At 46.1% G+C, this 19,361-nt stretch overlaps 1 protein-coding gene across 9 annotated transcripts in view; it reads left to right on the forward strand.

Annotated features, from left to right (window-relative positions):
- Eif2ak4 (eukaryotic translation initiation factor 2 alpha kinase 4) overlaps positions 1–19,361 on the forward strand; it is a 91,671-nt gene that overhangs the window by 62,649 nt on the left and 9,661 nt on the right. For all 9 annotated transcript variants that reach the window (XR_003378446.1, XR_003378445.1, XR_003378444.1 and 6 more), the window contains 11 exons: positions 346–421; positions 1,315–1,436; positions 5,408–5,457; positions 6,375–6,543; positions 7,528–7,644; positions 8,214–8,279; positions 11,306–11,476; positions 11,808–11,942; positions 13,769–13,876; positions 15,140–15,268; positions 17,272–17,358. Coding sequence is in view for 6 of the 9 variants with exons in the window: in XM_026787876.1 (XP_026643677.1) it covers positions 346–421; positions 1,315–1,436; positions 5,408–5,457; positions 6,375–6,543; positions 7,528–7,644; positions 8,214–8,279; positions 11,306–11,476; positions 11,808–11,942; positions 13,769–13,876; positions 15,140–15,268; positions 17,272–17,358 (1,230 nt within the window). In the remaining 3 variants the exon portion in view is untranslated. The remainder of the gene's footprint in view (positions 1–345; positions 422–1,314; positions 1,437–5,407; positions 5,458–6,374; positions 6,544–7,527; positions 7,645–8,213; positions 8,280–11,305; positions 11,477–11,807; positions 11,943–13,768; positions 13,877–15,139; positions 15,269–17,271; positions 17,359–19,361) is intronic.

A 19,361-nucleotide genomic window follows, 5' to 3' on the forward strand; every position in this document is an offset into this window, starting at 1 on the left:
CCTACAGTGCAAGTTCCAGGACAGGCTCCAAAGCTACAGAGAAACCCTGTCTCGAAAAAAAAAATTATCCTTGGATAATTTCTTACATGACTACAGGTAACTTTATTTTGTCTTTTTGCTTATTTTTCATTTCTAAAATTACTATAATTAGATGGAATGAAAAGGAAATCCCTTAAGCAGGTATACATGTCTGTCCTCTAAATACATTCAAAGAAACGCTTGTCGAGACCTCAGCCATGACCCTGGCACTGAGCTTCCCAGTGCCAAATGTCAAGCGCAGACTGACATTTTAGTGGAACTCTTGGATTAGGCTCGGTGGTGACATCTTAACTGATCTCATTGTAGGGCAACTTCTTGATTCGTACCGCCAAGATTCAGCAGCTTGTGTGTGAGACCATCATTCGCGTCTTTAAAAGGCATGGTACGTCCTGTTCTAAAATCCACGCCTTCCCAAACAGTTCTCTAGATCAGTAGGAAGTACCTCGAGGGGCTGAAGAGATGGCTCAATCTGCAGAGCGCCTGCGCACAAGCGTGAGAACCTGAGTTTAGTGCTTAGCACCCACAGGGAAAATCCGGATATGACAGCATGCATCTGTAATGCCAGCCAGGGGCCAGGGGCCACAGAGGCAGGAGGATCCTGGGAGCTCAGTGGCCAGACAAACCACCTCAGTCAGTAAGCGCCAGGCTTAGTGAGAGGAACTCACCAGAGAAAGTGAGGAACACTTATCATCAACTTCCGGCATATGTGCACCCTAATATACAAACTGTGCGTGTGTGCACATACCAACACAGACAAACCACATGGCTGTACACATACACAAAGAAAAGAAGAGAAAGGAAGGCCAGGTATGGTTGTACACACCTGAAACCTCAGCACACGGGCTAAGGCAAGAGGCTCATGAGTTTGAGGGTGAGTGGGGCAATATAGTGAGGCCTTGTTTTAAGGAAAGGGGGGAAAAAGACCAAACCTACTACTGGTAGATTTCAGTATAACTGCATATTAATATCCAGTTATAAGCAGTTGACATGTGAAGTTTGTTTGTTTTCATAGCTCTGCTGGCTGAGGAGAAACTGGTTTGACTGTTCCAGCCTTGCTACTAAAATACAGTTGGCTTGTGGGGTCTAAAATCTGGCTAAATTGGCAGACTTAGCCCTAACTCGGTTCTCCATTTGGAAAACTAAGGAAATATTGGCGATGGGCGTTCAGTGACCCTGGGGCAGGCCACTCACCTCTGGGTTTGTGTGCATTCTGGGTTGTTTTTGAAGCAGCGTAAGAACCCAAGGTTCAGTTGCTTTTTCTTTATTTTGGTGTAGGAGCTGTTCAGCTGTGTACCCCACTGCTGCTTCCCCGAAACAGGCAAATATACGAGCACAATGAAGCCGCCGTGTTCATGGACCATAGCGGCATGCTGGTGATGCTTCCTTTCGACTTGCGGGTGAGCGGGATGCTCCAACAGCCTGGGTGCCATATCTGCTGTGTTAAAGAATTACTCCTTCCAGACACCCCCCACTATAGGCCTGTATTTGTGATATCTCCTTAAGGAAAAGAATAATGAGAGTAAAAACACATTAGAGTTCAGTAAATGTTTGAGCCTGTATTGCGGATGCTAAGGTCCACAGGGTAACCTTATAACAAGGTAACCTCAACTCAGACAAATGAATGCAGGGATTATTTCCTTCCCAGCTAGATCTTCAGTAGAATCCCAAAATGTTACTGTTCAGAGCAGTTAATGCTTGCAACAGCTGATTGGGTGAGCTGACTTCTGCCCAAGTTCTTTTTCATGTGACCCCCTGGGCTCCCTTAACCAGTAACAGCCTTGGTCTTTCACTCCTCTCGCCTTGACTGCTAACAACCCATTGGTAACTGCACTGTGACACGAGGAAAACGTGCAGTGAGTATGATAGACAAGGCTCCACCCCTAGTGTACAGAAGGGGAGTATGCACTTAGCATGTGCAGTGCTCCGGGTTCTATCCTCAGTACCAGAACATTCTAAAACTACAGATAGAGACATAAAGAAAGCATATAACCGGGCAATGCTCAGAGGGGAAATGAACAACATGATAGACTTCCAAAGGGTGCTGAGGACATGCCCAGAAATGTGTGGCTGTGCACACGTGCTCACCTTTACTCAGCAGACTGCAGAGATGTTTATGTTATCCAGAGATGACCAGGATTCAGGAAGGCTGCCAATGAGAATATTAATTGCCAAGTCTTTAGAAAAGTAATGGAAGTTAATGAAACATTTTAAAACTTTTTTAAAATGTTTGTGTGTATATCTATGTAAGTGTATGCCGTGTGTGTGCAGAGGCCAGAAGAGGGCCCCTGGACCTGGAGTTACAAGCAATTGTGAGCAATCCATCTTGGGCACTGAAAACAGAACTCCGGTGCTCTGAAGAGCAGAAAGTGCTCTTGACCACTGACCACCAAAATTTTAAATTTCTGATACACATTCCATATTCTATGAAATGGCAATATACTGTAAGAGGTTTTGTTGTTTTAATAACATAGTAAATGAGTGTTAAAAGGAATTGAAACCAATTATATTCATCTATAAGAGAGTGGTTAAATGTATGTCATCAATATTATGGAATATTAAGCTATTTAAAAAATGTAGCTGGGCATGGTGGCCTACACCTTTAATCCCAGCACTTGGAGGTTAAAGCAGGAGAATTACAAATTTGAGGCTCATCCAGATTATGTGTTGAGACTCACCTGAGACAAAGTAGAGGGACTGGAGAGATGGCTCAGAGGTTAAGAGCACTTACTGCTCTTGCCAAGGACCCAGATTCAGTTCCCAGCATTCACGTGGATGTTCACAGCTGCCTGTAGCTCCAGTTCCAGGGCATCTGTCACCCTGTCCTGACCTCTGCAGGCACATACATGCACATGATACCTGCATGTACATTCAGGGACACACACATACACATAAAATAAAGTATTTAAAAATTAGAGTTAATTGTCTACATATTAAGTATTCATCTATGTAAAGTTAAATATATATGATCATATATATACATAAATACATATGTGTACACACACACACACATATATATTACTATATCTTATCTTTAAACATGTCCAAACTATATTGATAGTTTAAGAACTAAGCACAGGGGGCTGGAGAGATGGCTCAGTGATTAAGAGCTCTGCCTGCTCTTCCAAAGGTCCTGAGTTCAATTCCCAGCAGCCACATGGTGGCTCACAACCATCTGTAATGAGATTTGGTGCCCTCTTCTGGGGTGCAGGGATACATGCAGGCAGAGCACTGTATACATAATAAATAAATAAATAAATAAATAAATTTTAAAAAAAGAACTAAGTTCAAAGGAACTTGTGTGCTCATGAGGTGCTGTGTGTGTCGCGTGCACTTGGTATATATGTGAGAAGAGCACACTGACACACGTGTGAGTCACCATGCACACCAGCCTGTCTTGGCCTCTTCAAAATGTAAGGTGTCAAGAAGGACCTTAGAATTTCTACGTACTTTCCTAGAAGGAGGAATACAACAAAGGCTTCTTTGCTTTTCTTTTTTATGTCTAATTGTTAAGGCTTATTGCAAAAACAACTTTTGTTTTTATGATGTAAAAGGAAATCCCTCCCATATTATGTGTATGTGGGTGGGGGGGTGAGGGGAGGAGAGCCCGAGAGCCCTGTGCACACACTTGTGGTCACACTCGGAGTAGCGCTCGGGGCCCTAATTATGTGAATCCCATGAGCTGCACTCTCGGCCCTTCCCTCTGTACTTTGCACCTTTATTTTCCTTTTAAGGAAATTATTTTTTGTAATTATTAGTTTGGAATTAATATTAATTAATTAATATTAATTTGGAATTATTTTTTGATAGAAGTGAATAAACCTATCACCATTTGGGCTCTATGAAAGAGTAAAAGTACAGAGGTTACATAGTTGTGCTTAAAGCTGATTTCTTACTCTCTGGTCACTAAGGGATTGGTAAGGGCAGGTAGTTAACCTCCTTTTCCATACACTGATAGGCAAAGGCAAAAACTAAGAGAGGCCATTGTCTGCATTTTGGCACATTAAGAATACTGTCACAACCAGGCGGTGGTGGCGCCTTTAATCCTATCCGCAGAGGCAGGCGGATCGCTGTGAGTTCGAGGCCAGCCTAGTCCATAAGAGCTAGTTCCAGGACAGGCTCCAAAGCTACAGAGAAACTCTGTCTCTAAAAAAAAAAAAAAAAAATACTGTCACATCTCTTTGGGAAGTCTAACACCGGTTTGATCATGTGTGGGTAGTTTCTCTAAGAGACTGATATGGAACTCAGGAAATTCACCCTAAGAGATAGTACTCATTTTTACTATAATAATGAGAATTTTAAAACTGTATTAGAATGTGAGAGAGAGAAAGGGAAATATGTAGGAATATGTCTATAGAGACCAGGAGACAGCTTCTGGGAGTTGGTTCTGTCCTTCTAGCGTGAATTCTGGGACTCAATCCCAAGTCATTAGGTTTACATGGTGTCTTAGGGTTTCTATTGCTTTGATAAAACACCATAACCAAAAGCCACTTAGGGAAGAGAGGGTTCATTTCATCTTACACTTCCACATCACAGTCTATCATGAAAGGAAGTCAGGGCAGGAACCTGGAGGCAGGAACTGATGTGGAGGCCATGGAAGAGTGCTGCTTACTGGCCTACCCCCAGTGACTTGCCAGCTTGCTTTTTTATTGCACCCAGGACCACCAGCCCGTGGGAGCATTACCCACGGTGGGCTGGGCCCTCCCACGTCAATCATCAATCAAGAAAATGACCCCTATACTTGTCTGTAGGACAGTCTGGAAGCATTTCCTCAAATGTTAGTTCTTCTTCCCAGACGGCCTAACTTGTGTCCGTTGACACAAAAGCTAGCCAGTGCAGATGGCAAGCCTTTTTACCCACTAAACTGAATCTCTAGCCCCTAAATTACATCTTAAAAAATCATAGATAGCCAATAACCTACACAGATTACAAATGGGCATAATAAAATAGCTATGTTTTCAATGACAACAAAAAAGAATTTTCCTGAGACTTCAGAAAGGCCACAGTGACTAGATTCCATGCCACTGAAGGACTCATGACTGTGTCAGAGGTGAGTGCTCTCGGGGTACCCCTGGCTGTCACTTAAAGGCGAGGGTAGAGTTTTAAAGAAGTGCATCAGCAGGCTGTTTTCATCACTGTGCTGATGTCACTGAGTGTGCTGGCTGGAGATCGCTGGGCAGAGTCTTCTGGAGCTGCTGTTGTAGACGCAGTCGTTCTGACCTGTCTTTTAAGTGGGTTTACTGTTAGTGATTACCCCAACACCACTGAGTTGTATACCTTAAAACAATTGTGGGTAAAGCTGCTTTAAAAACTAAAAGAATAGAGTAGTTGTCCCTTCTTGACACCAGTCTTTACAACTTTCTTCTTTCAGGTCCCTTTTGCAAGATACGTGGCAAGAAATAACATACCGAATTTAAAACGGTAAGTCACATGACCCCAGCACAGAGTAGACATGGGAAAGAAATCAGGGAAGAGTGGGGTTTTTTCATTCTGAAACTGAAAGAATTCTGGGGTTGAAGTATTGAGCAGCATGTGTCGGGGAGCCCAGCCCCAGGACCCCTTTGTCCTCAGATGACTAGAATGTCACCAGACATCTTATCTTCAGAAGAAATGAAGCGGTTGGGTCACCTAACAGGCCTGCCACCTATTCTGCACTTTCTGTTTATCCTCGGGCAACATAACTAACAATGTTTTCAAATAGTTGCTTGGGGAAAAAGAATCTGGCTGTTCTTGATCTTAGATGGTCCCTTTAAGGTTTAATTGGAAGGACAGATGGCCAGTGGCCTTGGGAAGCTCCTTGTGCAGGTAACGGAACAGACGCTGCTTGTGGAGAGTGAGGTAACTCAGCAAGAGCACCCAGCGCTGAGACGAGGGCGCTTGGCAGCAGGGACAGTTCTGTGCCTGCTCTGATACTGCGGGGGTCAAACTCTGGGATCTTCATTAGTCTGAGCGGCATTGCTGTCGGTGAGGCCAACACCTCTTCCCAGCTTCTTTCGTCAAGTGAAACCACAGCTCCTTGGGTGCTGTAAATTCGCAGTTACCTAAGTCAGTCAGAAAGTGTGGGTGGTTCTGTGTTGAAGGCCATCACTTAAGGGAAAATTGGTGTAACTTTTCTCTTTCAGACAAAAAACAGTAACAACAAAACCGTGTAACAGTGCAGGGAGCCTGGGCTGTAGACTGGGAGGCAAAGCTGGTCTGGTTCAAATCTGGCTTTGAACCACCGGGTACAACATGGACTTTTTTTTCCATCTTCAGTTTGATTTCTCACACTCGGCACTTCCTCATACATATGTGTTTCCAGTAACTAGCAACCTGAGAAAGCCTGTTTCTTCCTCCAGGTATTGCATAGAGCGAGTGTTCAGACCTCGCAAGTTAGACCGGTTTCATCCCAAAGAGCTCCTGGAATGTGCCTTTGATATCGTCACGTCTACCACCAACAGCTCTCTGCCCACTGCCGAAACCATCTACACCATCTATGAAATCATCCAGGAGTTTCCCGCCCTTCAGGTCCCTTCTGCGTTTTAATGTGTTGAATGGCGCCGCTCGCCTTTGTCCTTAAGTGCGGTGGGAATCCACAGCTGCTGCCGCCTCTTGCTCGGTGCTGGAGCAGATCACAGCTTCCCTGAAGCCCATGGCGAAGGGTTTGAGGATGATGCTTCAAGCTTCATCTTAGACTTTCACCTCTACCCTGATTTGTTGGGGGTAGGGTGAATGTTGTTTCTCTGCCTATTCTTGAAAAACTCAAGAATGAAGCTAAGCTTCCCATGATGCTCCCTCTGTTCAGAACCCTCAGTGTTCCTCCTCCATCTTGTCTGTTAACACCCAGCACCTGTGTCTCTTCAGCAGTTCTTTTCCCTCAGTGATGGAGACTGCTTGCAAGCTCTCCACAGTCCCTGCCATCCCCCACTGTTGGCCACCGAAGTCCATGTGTCAGAAGGTCTTCATCCGGCCATGGTTTGAACCCTTCTTCCTAGGAAGCCCCTCAGGGTCGGCTGGCTGGTCACCTTTTAGTCTTAACCCTCACAGCTCTTGACATGGGGCATCCATGTGCTTGCTTGATTTTTTTTTTCTCCAAGCACAGCCTGCTCGTTCAAGGTAGAGCCCCTGGGCCACCTCTTCGGTTGTCCCAGCACACTGTAAGAACTCATTTCGACCACTGTGGCCGAGAGTAACGATAACCTTAACCACCCTCTACTTGCAAGTCAGTTACCACTGAACTGATCCTTGCTGGCAGTCTGTATGAGCTCTTTTGGGCTCTTTAATGTAGTTGAAGATCAGCCAGTGTATTTTTGTGCATATTATAAAAGTGTTACAGCCTTCCACTATAACACTGTGGAGATAATAGTTATGAAAATTAAACCTGGAGAGAAGATGCTACACTTTAGCCCTTCTGTGGGATTAGGATAATAAATTAATTACTGGATTTCAGATTTGGCCCACATTCCTATTTGCTTTTATAATGAAATAATCGCATTTTTCTCTATATCCTAGGAAAGAAATTACAGCATTTACTTGAATCACACAATGTTACTGAAGGCAATACTGCTGCACTGCGGGATTCCAGAGGATAAACTGAGTCAGGTCTACATCATCCTGTACGATGCTGTGGTAAGCACTCGCTCTGATGACAATACTAGCCCCCGGTTATCCTCTGACTCCTGCAACCCTAAAACTACACTGAGAACTTCACCTCCTCTTTGCATTGCTCTGATGCAGCAGAACCATTTGTGGCCACGGTCTATTTTATTTCTGTCGTGTGTCTATGGGGGAGGTGACAGTGTGGACAGTCTGTGGTTAACGCAGAATGAATTGTGACATTCATTCATGTTACTTTTTGATACATGAAAGCCTTGGCCAGCGTTTCATTCATCTGGCAGACTGACTTCAAGAGCCCAGCTTTGCTGTCTGTTTTCTGGAAACTGTTTCTTCCTCCTAAGTACCACTGCTGTTTGGCCGTGCTGGTGCAGCGGAATGCAGCTGGGCACTGACAGAGGCCCCGGGGCTGGGGAGGGAGGCTCGTAGTTCATTGTTTTTGTTTTGAGGTTTTTCTGTTTTGTTTTGTTGCTTTTTAAGACAGGGTCTCACTATGTAGCACAGACTGAGCTTGGGTTCACAGAACCTGCCTCTGTCCCCCAGGAACTAGGTCTCTTTCATTGTCCCCTTTTGTTCTCTATCAGACCGAGAAGCTGACAAGGAGAGAGGTGGAAGCTAAATTCTGTAACCTGTCGTTGTCCTCTAACAGCGTGAGTACCTTCTGCTGGTGTGACCGCCACTGTCTCTGCCATGTTATGATGTCAGAAAATGTCACCAAATTTCTGTGGCGGTGAAGTAGCAAGCACTTCACATCTGCTGCTCACAGATGCAGCTCCCCCCACCCAGTGTTGGTGCCATGGCAACCGCTGAGATTAGAAGAGAGAAATGAACACTGTGATCGAAGAGTGCCCTCTGTGTGTGCCCTCCACGTGCTGACTGTCCCTCCCTTTCTTATCACCAGGCCCCTTCTTTCATCGCCCTTGGACAGCCTGTGCTTGGCACAAGCCTCCTGCTGAGCAGGCCCAGCACCAAGCTGCCCACTTCTGAAACAGGTCGTGTGGAACTAGGGCACAGATTTCTGTAAATCCTTCTAGATACTCCTGTGCTCACCCCAGGTCCTCTACTCTTCAGAGCTGAACTGGAGCTCTTACTTTTCTGGAAAATTAACTCCTACCTCTAAAACCCTCTGTTTGATCCAGCGAGCAATGGGTGACTCTTGAATGGTAAGCAGGTCAGCTGTATCTCTGCCAATGTCCAGTAATCCATTCGGGCACAGGTAAATTCACATTTACCTGAGTGGCCGGACCCTGGGCAAAAACAGACCCCATTGTGTATTTTCCTCCATGTTAATATAAGAAAAGGGTGGTTTTAATTTTCTTTTGCAGTGTTAAACACTCAACTTAGGGTCCCACACATGCCAGGCAATCACACTCTAACACTAAACTGCAGCCTGGCCCCAAGGAAAGACTTTCCCAGAAGCAAGTGCAGGCGGCGGTGCACACCTTTAACCCCAGCATGCCGGAGCAGAGGCACTAGTTAGAGGCCAGCCTGGTCTGCAGAGCAAGTTCCGGGACAGCCAGAGGGACATAGAAAACCCCCTGTCTTAAGAAATAAAAATAAGTTAAAAATAAGAAATAAAAAACTTTCCCAGAAGCTTTACAACCCTTCGTCTGAAACTTCATGACATGATGTTATGGTGACAGCAAAATTCACAGACTCTGTAGGCTAAAATATGATTGCAGATGGGCCAAGTAGAGCCACTCACTCCTCCGGACACCTACTGTATGGCTGGCACGTGCCTGAACATAGAGGAATGAGGGGGTCTTCACAATGTGGATCTACCCTCGTCTCTTTGAAACAACTTTCACAGGGCACCCACAGGCGATGGTCGACAGAAACGGACCCCTTCATTTAGGGGAGGTGCACTCGTTCTTTCTCTTACCAAGGTGAACACCAAAGACCAAAAAAGATCTTGAGGAGGAAAGGGCTTATTTGGCTGACACTTCCGTGAAGTCAGGATGGGTGAAGCAAAGAACCCTGCTTACTGGCTAGCACCCCGTGACTTGCTCAGCAGCCTGATAGAGGCAATTCCTTGACTGAGGGTCCCTCTTCCCAGGTGACTCTAGTTTATATCAATATGACAAAAATAACCAGAATAGAAAGTAAATGAGATGCTGAGGACTCAGAGCTTAGAAATGAGCATGTTAAGCCTTCACTGTTTACTATTGGAGGAGACATTAGTGACCTAATGGCCTAAGGTTCAGCATGAAGAACATGTTTACACATCTCCTACACATGCCCACAGCCAACTCCTATGTGCAGACATGGTCCCAAGAGTAGACAATACCCAGGAATCTGGGTAAAACCGTCCAGATCAGTGACTCCATTTCCAGAAGGTTCTTTGAGCTAACGCCACATTTGAAAATGTCTCACAGATGTCAAACACTGTTGCTAAAATGTCAAGTTTTCTTTGATGATGCTGAGCAAGATATGTATTTGACTAGTTTTAAAAGGAAAAAATATGGGATCTTATAATGACATTGAAGACTTTGTTATTTTCAAATGGTGCCCCAGGTGCATCGGAGAGGGGAGCAGCACTGCAGGGCAGGTGCCAGCTTCCTGACCAATCTTAACTCACAGTGACATCCTGGAACCCAAGAGACACTGAGCTCCATCCTGATTCACATGTGCAAAATCTTCTCCACTGCTCCTGGCCGGTTCTGAAGGGGGAGACTTCATTGCTGGCCCCAGGGCAATTAAGTCAAAGACATGATTTTGTATTTAATTTTTTTTTTATCTTTAACTTGGCAAATTGTAAGAGAAACACTCAACCCGGCAAAGTGGCACATACTTTTAATCCTAGCATTCAGAAAGGAGAGTCGTGAGTCAGAGCAGATCTCTGTGATGTGAAGCCAGGTCTGCATAAGGAGTTCCAGGGCTATATAGTGAGACCCTGTCTCAAAAAGGGAAGGAACAAACTCTTTGGGATTTAAAGTGCACCTGACTTATGTTTAACTGACTGCACTAAGCAAGTCAGCGTTCAGCTCCTGGGTTTGGCGTACCAACTTATAGGTGGGCCAGATTCTGCCTGCAGTGTAGCTTAGCTATAATAATGTTGGTCTGATTTCCAGCTCGGTTTCTGGTTGTTTTCTCTGTAGCCCTATGTCCTCTTCTGCTGTGTGCTGGGCACTCTGGTCGGCCACAGCCCACCATCCCCAGCACTGAACTTCTCAGGATCAGACCATGACAGAAATAGTGTACATCCAGCATCCACTATGAGCTGAAGGGACAAAGGCTGGGGAGGGGGGTGCAGGAGGCGGCAGCTCCAGGCTTCCAGTAAAGATGATTCCAGCAAAGGGAGCAGAGAGAATTTCTACTGTGAATATCTGTACAGGTCTGGCCTGCCCACCCGTCTGTGCCCCTATGGTGATGGAAATGAGGAGGAGGAAGGAAAGGAGAACAAGGCTATCATAGAGGAAGATGCACGAGAGGCCCCCTGGCCCATGCTCACCACTGGATGAGCGGGCTGTGTGCCTCACTTTTCTCTGAGCTGCTTCAAACTGGACCCTGGGGGAAAGGATAGTCTTCAGAATTGTAGCAAAGTCTGGGATTACCTGACCCCAAAGTCCCTGCTCTTGGGGCTGCGCAGGCTCCATGGGTCCCCAGCTTGTGGAAGCACTGTGCATGCTGTCCCCTTCTGCAGAGCGGCAGCTGATTGGGCCTCTTTGCTTTCCAGCTGTGTCGACTCTACAAGTTCATCGAGCAGAAGGGGGATTTGCAAGACCTAACGCCAACAATAAACTCACTAATAAAACAGAAAACAGGTGTTGCCCAGCTGGTGAAGTATGGCTTGAAAGATCTGGAGGAAGTTGTCGGGCTGCTGAAGAAACTGGGCGTGAAGTTACAGGTTTGACAGCTGTTCCTTGCCAGCAATGCGGCCCTGCAGTGCTCATAGTGGCTCCAGGGGGGTGGGTTTTATTGCCCTAATGCCAATGTTGTATTTTTCCGTAAAAACTCGGTTTGGGATTTCTTTGCAAGAGTCGCTGTTTCTGTCACACACCCACGCTATGGTGTGTGCCTCAGGGAGGGGACTGTTGTCAGAGAGCTTAGCAGGCGCTAGTAAACAGCTCCTGCCGAATCTTTCCAAAGGTTTTCGTTCATGCAGAATAATTGAAACAGTTGTTGTTCACATTCCACAACTGACGCTTCGACCTGTGTTGTTGCCCTTCCCTCCACAGGTCTCCATTAACCTAGGCTTGGTTTACAAGGTGCAGCAGCACACTGGCATCATCTTCCAGTTCCTGGCTTTCAGCAGACGCAGGCAGAGGGTCGTGCCTGAGATCCTGGCAGCTGGCGGCAGATATGACCTGCTGGTGAGCACATCCCCTCTGTGTGTTGAGTGCGTGCCCTCTGTGTGTTGACTAGCCCTGGCTCACTATTTTGGATTCTTTTCACTATGATGCAAAAAGGTAAACCAGTAAATTCTATGAAATCCCTTTTAGCATTTGTCTAGGAAACTAAATGCACCATGGAGCTAAGTATGGCAAGGCACTCATAGAATCCCAGCACTTGGGTGTCAGAGGCAGGAGGATTGCTGCAAATTCAAGACCAACTCGAGCTACATAACAAGTTCCAGGCCAGACAGAGATGTCTCATAAAAACAAAGCAGACAGTGATAGCGCTTAGGGACATGACACAGGAGGGGCGGGAGGAGGGGGAGCTCAAAGCTGGACTCAGCTACACATCAAGTTCAAGCTACCATGGACTGACTACATGAAACTCTGTCTTTAAAAAACAAAAACTATATGAAGAAGGGAGGCAAAGGAGAGAGTGGGAGGAAACAGGGAGTGGAGAGAATGGTCAAAGTGTAATATGTAGTTGTATGGAATGTTCTTAGAAAATACAGTACTAGGTACGATGAATATATGCCAATAAAAAACCGACAGGGCAGTAAGATGGGTAGAGATGCTTGCTATGGTAGCCTGGTGACCCGAGTTCTACCCTTGGAACCCCTTAGAGCTGGAAGGAGAGATCTGACTCCACAGAGTTGTCCTCTGACCTCCACACATATACACACTACAAAATAATAAATAATCTGAGGCTTATTGGAAATTGCAAAGATTTTATGAATAGGTCTCCAGGACCCTTTACACAGTTCCTTCCCGACCCATCTCACTGAGCACAGACTGCAGACTGTCATGGGCAAGCTGAGTACTCTGCGCTGTTTCATCGTGTAGACCTCCAGAGCCCCTGCCGCAGTCAAGACATTACACACTCATTTGATGCTGTATGATGGTCAGGGTTCTCAGTGTGCTCAGAAACAGTAGAGAGACACACGTTTACTCTGTCACAACCCAGAACCTACCATGTGTGATGTTAAATTACCCAGGGATGTTAACTAATAAATAGATTGGGAACTGGGTGATACTAGCCCATGCCTTTAATCCTAGTGCTCGGGAGGCAGAGGCAGGTGGATCTCTGTGTTTGAAGCCAGCCTGGTCTACAGAGCAAGTTCCAGAACAGCCAGGGCTACACAGAAAAGCATTGTCTTGAAAAACCAAAGAAAAGAAAGAGCAGGGGGCAGGGGCACAGTTAATTCTACCAAGTTTTATTTAGCCTATTATATCCCAAGTACTATTTCAACAAGCACTGAAACTTGTAAAGCTTGGTTTTAATCATTCTGAGTCTGCAGCAAGCATGTGCTTTACCCACACAGCACGTGTCAGCTTGGGGATTTCTGATACTTGGTAGTCACATGTAGCTAGCGGCTAGCACAGTGAGCCATTTAGATCTAGACAAAACACTCGTTAATATTTTCCTAAATTTGAATGCGTGCTCAATTCTCTGACACACACACACCACTTTTTTTGTTGTTGTTGTTGTACTCTTTAATTACTGACACAAAGCTTGGTTTTATTTACGGGGAGGGGGGTTGTTGGGGTTTTTTGTTTTGTTTGTGGGAGCTCTTTTGTTTGTTTGTTTTTATACACTGTCTCACGCAGCCCAGGCTAGCCTCAGACTCTCTCATACCTAAGGTTGGCCTTGAACCTTTGATCCTCCTCCTGCCTCTGCCCCCAAGTGCTGAGATTATAGGCATGCACCATCATGCTAGGCATTTGAGAGCTTGCTTTTCCTTTACTATTGCTTTCCCCACAACATATTTCCCTATTCCATAACCAGCCCTCTGGTCTCTCCACAGATCCCCAAGTTCAGAGGCCCACAGGCTCTGGGGCCAGTCCCTACTGCTGTGGGTGTCAGCATAGCCATAGACAAGATTTTCGCTGCTGTCCTCAACATGGAAGAGCCTGTAAGTCCTGCTGCTTCCCAGCATGCTTTGAGACATCGCCACTGCTTAGCACCACTACTGAACTTGGGAGCTCAGCCTCCCCAATTACACTCTCACTCACCAAGTGAGGACTATCTCAGCCGCAGACACGAGCTAGACATGGTTCCCTTCCCTTGTGACTCTAGCAGACACGAACTAGACATGGTTCCCTTCCCTTGTGACTCTAGCCACCCATGTGGTGGCAATGGCAGACCCCACTGGCCGAGAGCTTGGTCCCCAAATCTGCCCCTCCACTTCCAATGCCAGATGAAAGTCCCATTTGTTTTGTCTGTGCACCTGACTCACTGTGGCTCAGTGTCCCATCACCTCCTCCTTGGGTTCAGCCATTGCTTAGAGCAGAACTCAGGGGAACACTGTTGACCTGGTTAATATAAAGGAGATGAGGACACAGTGTGGCTCTTCAGGAAGGCACACCACGCTTCTTTGCCTTCTGAGCACCATCCTCTAGGGATCCACAGGCTGCCCTCCCAGAGCCTCCTTCCTCCACTCCGGAGCACTCTGAACCTTTGTGGTTTGTGGAGGCTTCATGCATAGCAGAGTTGATTATGTCAACAGTGATCCACTTAGCTCCTTCTCCCAGGCACTGGGGCTGTGTCTGAAAGCCCCACCCTTTATCCTGCCTTAGTCTGCCCAAGGGTCAACCCCCCACTCCTGTCAGTTATTTCATTAGTATAGAAAAACCCATCTCTCTGATGGCTCTAGGATTTGAGGAGATGGGGACAAAGAGCACAGAGCTGCCTTGAAGATGTAGCGGCTGAGTGTTCTGGAAATGGCCTTGTGGTCCAGCCTAAGAGTCACGTGGTCCTTGCATCTCAGCACTGTCTCCTGCTCTCCCGCTGCTGCAGATCCAGGCACCTCTCCTGCCTCTCTCCACGTCTGTAATACACCGTATAGATAAAATAGTCCAGCTCCTAACACACTTTTGTCAATGCACTTGATCAAAAACCCAGCTGTAGTCTATAAAGCTAAAGAATGCCTTTCCCCATTTCAGGCAAGATCCATTTTCCCGGAGAGGGGTAGAAATGTACCTTCCTAGTGGTGAAGGACAGCTGAAATGATGTCTGTGTTAAAAGACAGACATAAGTTCTTTTAACTGTGTCTTGTTTTCACTATGTCATCTTAAACCAAAGTCATCTGCACTGTGTGGCTCTTCACAATTTCAGGGTGCTGCTCTCACCCCCACAGCTGCAGTGTTCCCCTGGTGTAACTGCTGCTTCTTACCAGGTTACAGTAAGCTCCTGTGACCTCCTGGTTGTCAGCGTTGGCCAGATGTCCATGTCCAGGGCCATCAACCTAACCCAGAAACTCTGGACAGCGGGAATCACTGCAGAGATCATGTATGACTGGTCACAGGTAAGGGACAGAAGCTAGGAATGAAGTGTAAATGTTCCAGGATGAGGCTAAATCAACCCTTCATAGGCACGTCACCCACGGCCACCTGGAACCATAGGGCCAGCCAAATCCAGAGTCTATTTACAACACTGAGATATTTGTTGTTGCTTCTTACTTGCGGCTCAGTGGTGAGGTTCTCAAGGGTGAGCTTTGTAGATGATACTGGTACTGTCTCGGGGTCTCCATTGGCAAAGAGTTAAAGGCAAGAAAAAATCTCAAGCACAACAGGAAGCAGGAGGGAAAATCTCAGACACAGCAAGGCACATAAAGAGACCCTCAACTGTGCAGAGGCGGGTCTTGGAGCCTCAAGTCCAGGCTCCTTGAGAGCTCGGAGTTTGAAGGGTCTTTGAGCAGTCTTTGTCCTATTATTTATGGTTGGTCAGTTTAAATGAAGACAGAGAAGCTGATAGGCCCAAAACTTTGAATAACTGTGTCCTGATCTAGCCTTGAACTTGTCAGTGCAGTCTGCTGACAGCAGGGCCATGCTGTTAGGTCTTTGTCTCAGGTCATGAGAGTAAGAAAGAAGCTGGGCATTTGCTGTCTTTATTATCTTTTGTGTTCCCTGTCTGTGTTGCCTCTCGGGAGTCTAACTCCACTGTCATATAGCAGTGTCAGAAGGTTAGACATAGTGGGTGGAGAGAGGCCTCAGTGGTTAGCAGCCCTTGCTGCTCTTCCAGAAGACCCAAGTTCTGTTCCCAGCACCCATGTCAAGTGGTTTACATCAGCAACTAACTAACTCCAGCTCCAGGGATCCAACCCCTTCTAGCCTCTGCAGGTACCTATACATGTGTAGACATGCACACACAGAGACATTCACATAAATTAAATACATTACATTCAAAAAGGAAAAAAAACTGGACGTGCCTGCCAGAGTGTATACCCAGAGACTATCAGTTAACTCTCTCCATTAACTTCTGATTGTTCCTATAACATATGACCACAAACCCAGGGGCTTAGTGATTTTGTTTGCTTAATTCCTGGAAGTTGGAAGCCCGGGTTAATATTGGCAGGACCCTAGGGATGGATCTGTTCCTTGCCTCTCCCTCCCTTTTAAACTCAGCCGTGTGGCGGCTTCTTCCCCGAGGCTCCTGTCCTTACCCGAGATGGCCCAGGGCAATCATTGGCAGGTTCCAGGGACTAGGATGTGGACATCCACATGGTCTTGGTGTGTCTGAGTCTGCAGACCTCCTCCTGCTAGGGGGTGGAGGTGAGGAAAGCGGCACCGTGGACACCGGCCTGCCCTTCAGAATCGGGGGTGGGAGCTTCAGATACCCGGTGTCTGCACTGTCACAGACTGATGATGGAGGGAGGGGTCCTTCTAGATTAGCCACACTAATGGTACCCCAGGACTCTGCAATGACCAGGAACACAGACGGGCCAAGTCTCTGGCTGTGAGTCTTCTGCAGCTGCTCTGTGTGTGTTCATATAAAAGCTGCTGTCAGAAGGCTAAGCATCAGTTTTTAATCATGTGATAGAAAAAGCATCAATTGTTTGTTTCGTGTTAGAAAAGTATTCTGTTGCTTTATTTCTGTTTTGTGAGACAGGTTCTTAGGGGATAGACCATCCTCTTGTTTTAGCCTCTGAGTGCTGAGGTTACAGGCAAGAACCATAATACCAGCTTAATTCTGCTTTCTGCCTTCTACGGTTTCCTGACTCCTCTACTTTCCTAAAAGACTGTCTGTGTTACAGGTCTTGGCACCTTTTGTTAAGACTTGAAGCCACTGAAAATCTCTTCCTGTCACGACTACCTTACTTGTTTGCTGTCCTTCAAGACAATCATGAAAGTAGGGAAAGCACAAGAGAGTTCCTTCTGGAATTCCGTGCTCCTCAGCATCCCTATCCCCTGAAGTCAGCAGATTTAGTAATTCACTTTGGGAATACAACTGGAAGCAGCATTTTCTTTGTCTGTAATGACCTGAAGGGGCTCCAGGCACACTGTTCATTTGTCTTGCTGTTTGTTTCAGTCCCAAGAAGAGTTACAGGAGTACTGCAGACATCATGAAATCACCTATGTGGCCCTGGTCTCTGATAAAGAAGGAAGCCATGTTAAGGTAAAGATAGTAGGAGGGCTGGAGATGTGTCTCAGGGGCCAAATATTTGCCTTGCCTAGGTGAGACCCTTGATTCAATCCCAGGAAAACTATACTCCCACGCATTTGTGAGACTGCTGGGAAATCAGCTAGCCTTTCCTGCAGGGTATGTTGCCTTGGCGTGCCTGTGTGTGCTTCGGCATGCTCTCCCTCCTTTCTGGCTCTGAACTCTCGCTAGCATGACTGGTCGTCTTCTTAAAAAAGTAAATAATATCAGACCTTTTTTTTTTAACTTATTATTTTGCATGTATGGGTGTTTTGCCTCCATCTATGTGTGCAGTGCCCATGAAGGTCAGAAGAGGGCGTCAGATCCCCTAGAACTGGAGTTACAGATGGTAATGAGCGGTCACAGGGAAATCAAACCCAGGCCCTCTGCAAAAAACAGCCAGTGTACTGAGCCACTGAGCCAGCTCTTTTCTTAGGAGAGCTGAGCCTGTCACCAGCGTGTCTTCTGGATTCGTCCTAAACAATCTTACTTTGATGTACCTAACTAAAAGTGTCCATAAACCTACAACCTCATGACTCCTTTTAAATACTATTTTTAAAGTTAAAAAAAAATTGACCTTTATCCCTCGTTCTCTTGCAAAGTTGTCAAGTTTTGATAGCAGAGTCTTATAAATGAGTTGGACTTGTGTTTCCTGTAGGAGTTTGTATGCAACTATAATTAGAATTGCACCACAAATATGTGGTATGGTCATTACAAAACCACACAAGCCAGGCTGGAGAGGCGGCTCAGTGGTAAGAACACCCTTCCAGAGGTCCTGGGTTTGATTCCCAGCACCCACATCAGGACTCAACCACCTGTAACTCCAGCTCCAGCAGGATCCAACACCTCCAGCCTCTACAGGCAATCTGCACTCAGGTGCACATACCTACACACACACAAACAATATATACATACTTAAAAAATTAAACAAGTAAACAAAGCCCACACTGGTCTACATATATAGCAGTTGAGCTGCCTCTTCCATCATGTTTCACTGTGACCATCTCAGGTATTCCCTGTTTTTTGTTGTTTTTCCACTCTCTTAGCTCTGGGGAGAGCCCTCTTTGGTTCCTGATACTAGTAATTTGCATCTTCTGTCTTTCATTTTAACATAGCATATTTAATTTCACACATCATTTTATTATTAAACTAACATATAAATGCTGGGTTCCAAGTGGCATTTTCATACATACCTGCCATTGTACTTGGTTTTCTTCTTATTCCTTCCACCCGGCCCCTCCCACCGGCCTACCCTCTTCTTTCTGGCCCCCTTCCTTCCTTTTGGTTTCATGTCATTTGGATTTCATTACCTTTTCCACGCCCCCTAAGATCTGCCTTACTTTGTGATTCCGTCTATTGTGAGCCTGAGTGTACACACACACTCCCCTAGATTGCACATAAAAGAACACACACAGTGTTTGTATCTGGCTCATTTTGTTTAACATCATAGTTGCCAGTTGCATCCATCTTCTTGCAAATGCCATGATTTTATTTCCATTACAGCTAAAAATGTGTTTGTGTGTTATGTACCATGTTATCTTTATCCATTCATCTACTGATAATGAAATGGAATCTCTGCTGGACAGTAATAAACATGGTTGTGCAAATATAACTTGATGGGGAACATTGACTTTTTTGCATGATTAGGAGCTAGGAAATGCTTATCAGCATCCGGCAGAGAACATTCTCAGCCTAGAAGGTGGTAGCAGGTAGGTGGTGGGGTTTCTGGACACACAGATAGGCAGGCTATAGGTGTGTGCTGAAGGGCCTTTTATTCAGAGGGCATAGCAAAGGTCGCAGGGTGTTAGTAGTAAGCTGTCTCAAAGACAGGGACACATCTTTAGAAATACTCTGATTTTGGCTGGGCGGTGGTGGCGCACACCTTAATCCCAGCACTTGGGAGGCAGAGTCAGGCAGATCTCTGAGTTCAAAGCTACAGAGAGAGCTCTAGGACAGCCAGGACTGTTACACAGAGAACC

This window comes from Microtus ochrogaster (genome assembly GCF_000317375.1).
Source record: "Microtus ochrogaster isolate Prairie Vole_2 chromosome 14 unlocalized genomic scaffold, MicOch1.0 chr14_random_1, whole genome shotgun sequence".
NCBI lineage: Eukaryota > Metazoa > Chordata > Mammalia > Rodentia > Cricetidae > Microtus > Microtus ochrogaster.